Below are 5017 nucleotides of genomic sequence, written 5' to 3'. Positions count from 1 at the left end.
CAGACCAGAGTCATTACTGCCAGGCCCGTGAAAGAAACGCTGTATGGTGAGATGATTACCAAACTTTTAAGTACCCGCTGTGTGCCAGGCACTGTGTATAATGCTGCAGGAGGATAGGATACAGTATATGATGCAACTCCTGATCCCAGAGGACTCATAATTTAGCACAGGAGTCAAGATGTTCCCACATGAAAGTTGACAAGCATCATACCAAGACAGGATTTGAAAAGTGGCACATGGAAAGGCATTACAGTAGAATTCCAGCAGGAGAGAGTGCATCACGATGAGGCAGTCAGGGCCGGCTTCTCGGAGCCTTGAAGGATGGGCAGAATTTAAATAGATGGAGACAGTGAGAGCATGCTCTCCCCTACTGAGACCCTTCAGGAACCCCCACTGTCTTTAAGAGAGTTGAATCCTAATTCTTTGCCTGCCTTACAGCCTCTCCAGCTTCATTCCTACCCCCAGCCTTCCCAGAGTCCTTACAGTTCCCGGAGCCTCTGTGTTCTTTCACACTCCTGGACCGTGCATTCTGCCCTCTCCACCTGGTCTACCGGACAAGCCCCCATTCAGTCTTCAGGAGTCAGCTCAAATATAACATGTTCCATGGAACTTTTCCCCAAGTAGTTAGCTGCCCCCTCCTCTGTGTTCCCACAGCCCCTGGTCTGTGCATCTCTGGTTCATAAGGTATATTAAGTGTCTTTTCATCACTTGGCTATAAGCTTCTTAAGAACTGAGACTACCTGATGGGCAGAGGATTCATGCAGGGGGCACAATGGGTGGTGAGGAAGAAAAGATAATTGGTGGTGAGCATGCAGGGCAGTGGGAGAGGGCAAAGCCTCTGAAGCTCAGTCTAAAAGTCTGCACCCAGATAAATGTGTCCTGCAGGCAGTGTGGTGCCACAAAGTCTCCAGAGTAAGAGGGGTGCAGGGGCATGACGAAGGGCTAACTGTGGGTGACGTGAAGGGTGCTTAGAGACAAAACCAGCGAGATCTGTTAGGAAACCTTTGCACCAGTGCAGGTATACGGTGCAGAGTCATAATTGGTGTGAAGAACAGAAGACTGGAAGAAACCGAAGAAGAATTTGAGGATTTGAAAGTCTGGGCATCTAGGGGAACATGCCACAGCTTTGTCAAACTCTAATATGCAAATAATCACCCGGGACCTTGTTAAAATGCAGGTTCTGACTCATTAGGCCCGTGGTGGGGCCTGAGATGCTACATTTCTAACCAGCTTCCAGGTGCTGCCAGGCTGTGGTCCACAGACCGCCCTGTGAGCACTCTGAGTGATTTAGAGGCAGAGCCAGGTGCACACAGGGCTCCAGGAGCACCATGGTGAGGAGGAGGTGGTGTCTCTGGGTGAAGACAGGTGCCCCTTCCCCAGGTGAGCACAGCAGGCCGCCCGGCTTCCTGAGCAGCTGGCGTTCCAGCCCTCACCCTTCGAGTAACCAACAGCCTGCAAAACCCTTTGTGGCAGCCCTGGTGGAACCACTAACAGAGGGGTTGGAGGCGGGGAGCCCACTTGGAGAGAGGGCGATGACAGCCTGTCATAATTGGGTTTGAGGTGCCAGTGTGGGCATCTGAGGGACGAGTGTGTCCACTAAGCAGTTGGAGACACAGCTGGAGCTGCAGATTTGGGACCTCTAGGCCTGTTGATGATAGAGCCCATGGTGAGAGAGCAGGGTGAGGTGAGGCGGAGCTCAGGGATTAATCTAACCCTTGGGGCCTTTTTCAGGCTAACGCTCTTCTAACAACATCTCCGTTCCTTTCATTGTCTTGCAGGTCACCGTTCCCTTTATGAACGTAAGTGCTCACGGTCATTCTGTGCTCAAGATGTCAAGTCTCCTCACACGTTCCTGCTCCGTTGACACAGCCCACCTTGGTCCCTGTGTGCCTCGGGGGTCGGAAATCCCCGTTCAGTGGCCCGAAAGGGGAGTCGGCCCTCAGACAGCCTCACGTCCGGAGCGCGCCTCCACCCGTTAGCCCCCATTAGCAGGACCCGTCTGGCCAGCCTCGCCCCAACCTTCCAGGGGCCAGAATGTGCCTGCCAGCTCCCTCTGAGCTCGCCTTGCCCTTGTTTTCCCCAAGAATTGGAAAGAGAGGAGATACGCCCCTCAAATGAGTTGGAGCCAGGGTGGAACTTCTGAGGTTCAGACACTGTCCCCTCCACCTGGGTCAAGCGCTTGGGGACCATCAGCACTTGTGCCCCAGAGGGCAGTGGTTAAGAGCGTGGCCACCGGGGTGAACCAGGCTGGGTGGACTCTCAGCCACATCAGTCAAAGCCCCAGTTCATCGTGGGTGAAATAAGGATAATCAATAACTATCTCAAAAGGTTATTTTTTTTTCAAAAGGTTATTTTAAGGGTTAACTGAGATAACCAGGGGAGTGCTTAGCACAGTGCCTCGCACAGACTAAGGCCTCAGTGAACAGAAGTTATTATTCTGTGTCTCGGCCCCGTGGGGTAGGGGAAGGAGGTGAGGGTTAAGCCTGATGTGAACAGAGGGGAGAGGGGAGAGGAGAGGGAGAAGAGAATTAAAGCAGAAAGACAGCAAGAACCTTTGCAACTGGATGGAAACAGGGAGCAGAATCACACCTTCAGTTAGCTCTGTGCCCCCTCTCTTCCCTTCCGCAGCTATAGGCCCCCCAGGTTAGGCTGGCCCAGGCCACAGCTACCCTCTGTCTTCAGGAAGCCTCTGGTGTTCCAGTGCCCAGGGCCCTCCCTGCTCTCGGGTCCCCCATGCCTTCAGCTGAGAAAGTTCCAGGAGGGCTCCCGGCCCCACGCCCAGGGGGGCAGCTGCCCCTCACCTCTCCGCACACGTCTTTGCAGAGTTTGATGGGGCGTCGGGCGGATGACAGCGGGAACGGTTGTGATCACTGGCGGAATCCTAGCTACGGTCATTCTCCTCTGCATCATCGCCGTCCTGTGCTACTGTAGGCTCCAGGTCAGTCCCCTGGGCCTGTGGCCAGAGGCCACCAGCAAACCACTTCCCCATCATGGGGGCAGAACCTGGAGGCCCACTGCGGGCGCGACAAAGCCCAAAGCCGTGGAATGTGGGAGGCGTAAGTCAAGGGGGCTGGGAGTTGGGGGGCTGTCAGAAGGGGGCTGCACGCCCTGCACACTTCGGGCACCCAAGAGGGTGAGCTGGGAAAATACCGGGTCACTGTGTTGTGTCTCCCGCGCGTCTGAGATTTCAGGAGTGCTGGGAAGGGCACCGTGTGGGGAGACTCTGAAAGCAGCTCCCCGCACCCCAGCCTGTGCTTAGTAGGATCTGTATGTCCCTCCCTCTCTGCCTCCCCGCCTCTCTCAGCCTCCGCCTGCAGTCAATGCACTAGGAAGTAGGGGGAGGAAGAGGGAAGGAACTGGTCTTGCAGGGCTGGGAGGACATCGCTGTGGACCGTGGGCCTCTGGTGTTGAGTTTTCTCTCGGCGCAGGGTCCTCAGTGGCACCCGTGCACACCCAGAGCGGGGCGTTCGGCGCTCAGGCGGCCCTCCCCACTCTCCCCTCAGTATTACTGCTGCAGGAGGAGCAGAGCCGAGGATGCACGCGAGGAAGAGGAGGAGGACCACGACCTGCCCGCACACCGCAGAGGGCCCGCCTGCAATGCCTGCAGCTCCCGGGCCCTGGACGGCCGAGGCGGCCTGGCGCCTCTCACCAGCGAGCCCTGCGGCCAGCCGTGCGGGGTGGCGGCCAGCCACTGCACCGCCTGCTCCCCATACAGCTCTCCCTTTTACATACGGACGGCTGACATGCTGCCCAACGGGGGCGGAGGCGAGAGGCTCTCCTTTGCTCCCACATACTACAAGGAGGGGGGACCCCCATCCCTCCAAGTGGCAGTGCCCCAGAGTTACCCGATGACGTGGCCAGGCTCTAGCCATGAGGCCTTCACCAATCCAAGGGCTATTAGTACAGACGTGTAACCCCTTCCACCCCCACCATGCACCAACGCTGCTGCCCCAGCAGGAGCAATGGGGACAGCGGATGACACCCCCCCAGCACGGCCCACAAGGACGGTCTCAGTTCTCCTGGCTTTCCTTTTCCCACAGTGGAGGGCTCACCCGGATTCAGGATATTGAGGGCATTAAGAACCAGGGCAGGGCCTGGCCCCGCGGTCCACAGGTGGCGGCCTGACCGGTCGTGTTGGCAGCTTAGACAGTTTCTCTGCTGGGACTGTCGTCTGGCCAGTGCCGGCACTGCCACCAGCTTCTCACTTCCCTCAGTCCCCTGGCTTTGCCGGACCAGGGGAAAGCTGAGCAAAGGCTCTGGAGGTCTCCGGGGTCCTTGGGGGATGAAAGGAGAAAGTGGGGTGTAGGGCAAAGGGAGAGGCCAGAACTCGAGAAGGGAGAGGAAGAGGTTAAAGGGACTCTTCAGGACTTGCTTGCTGAAATGAATCCAAGAGCTAGTTCACAATCTAGTTTTGTACTTCGCCTGTTCTAGAGACTGCACTCCCTGTAGCTGTTCCAACACGGATATTGCTTCCCGAACACGTCACATCTGCATCTGCCTCTGTCTTCACAGAACACGTTGACTGGACTTTGAAGGCTGTGGCCTAAGGTTATTTGTGAGGAATGCACCCAAAATGGATGTCTAGCCTTGTCTCCCCACAAATCCTCTTTCTCTGCCTGGGGAACCAGCTGCCCTGGCTGGAGAACCTTTTGCAAGTTATGTTACTAGAGTTTGAGTAGCTTAGCAAAGGAAAGCCTGCTGATGTTCTCTGGGGCCCTGGTCCGCCATGCTGAGCACTGTGTGTGGATGCAGCCCTGCGAGGACGTGTGCATTCCCAGGTGTGTGCACACAGGCCTGTCACCAACAGCGCACACCAGGACTTTGCCACCTGCAGGAGCTGCAGGGTGAAAGGGTCTCTGATGTACCAACTAGAAAGAAAAATCTGACTCCAGACAGCAGGAGCGAAAGGTGATCAAGGTGGCGGCCAATCCCCACGGCAGCCAGCTGGCTGGTACAGGAAGAGCCTGCGGAGTCTCCCCCTGGGATAATGTTGCCACATGGAAGCCACGGAAGCCCC

General features: G+C 56.6%; 1 protein-coding gene across 1 annotated transcript; it reads left to right on the top strand.

Moving 5' to 3' along the window:
* The first annotated feature begins 2845 nt into the window (after positions 1-2845).
* Positions 2846-3914, top strand: LOC132483261 (protein FAM163A). Its single transcript, XM_060088536.1, has 2 exons — positions 2846-2938; positions 3504-3914. Exons 1-2 carry the CDS (start codon positions 2846-2848, stop codon positions 3912-3914), a joined length of 504 nt encoding a protein of 167 aa, XP_059944519.1.
* Positions 3915-5017: the final 1103 nt, after the last annotated feature.

The sequence above is a fragment of the Mesoplodon densirostris genome, chromosome 2 (assembly GCF_025265405.1).
Source record: "Mesoplodon densirostris isolate mMesDen1 chromosome 2, mMesDen1 primary haplotype, whole genome shotgun sequence".
Classification (NCBI taxonomy): Eukaryota; Metazoa; Chordata; class Mammalia; order Artiodactyla; family Ziphiidae; genus Mesoplodon; species Mesoplodon densirostris.
The sequence above is the reverse complement of the archived record's forward strand: the minus strand, read 5'-3'. Positions and strand labels throughout refer to the sequence as shown.

Coding starts and splice junctions, on each gene's coding strand:
- LOC132483261 (XM_060088536.1), top strand. CDS start 2,846: ATGACAGCGGGAACGGTTGTGATCACTGGCGGAATCCTAGCTACGGTC. Junction 2,939..3,503: donor TGTGCTACTGTAGGCTCCAG/GTCAGTCCCCTG, acceptor CTCTCCCCTCAG/TATTACTGCTGCAGGAGGAG.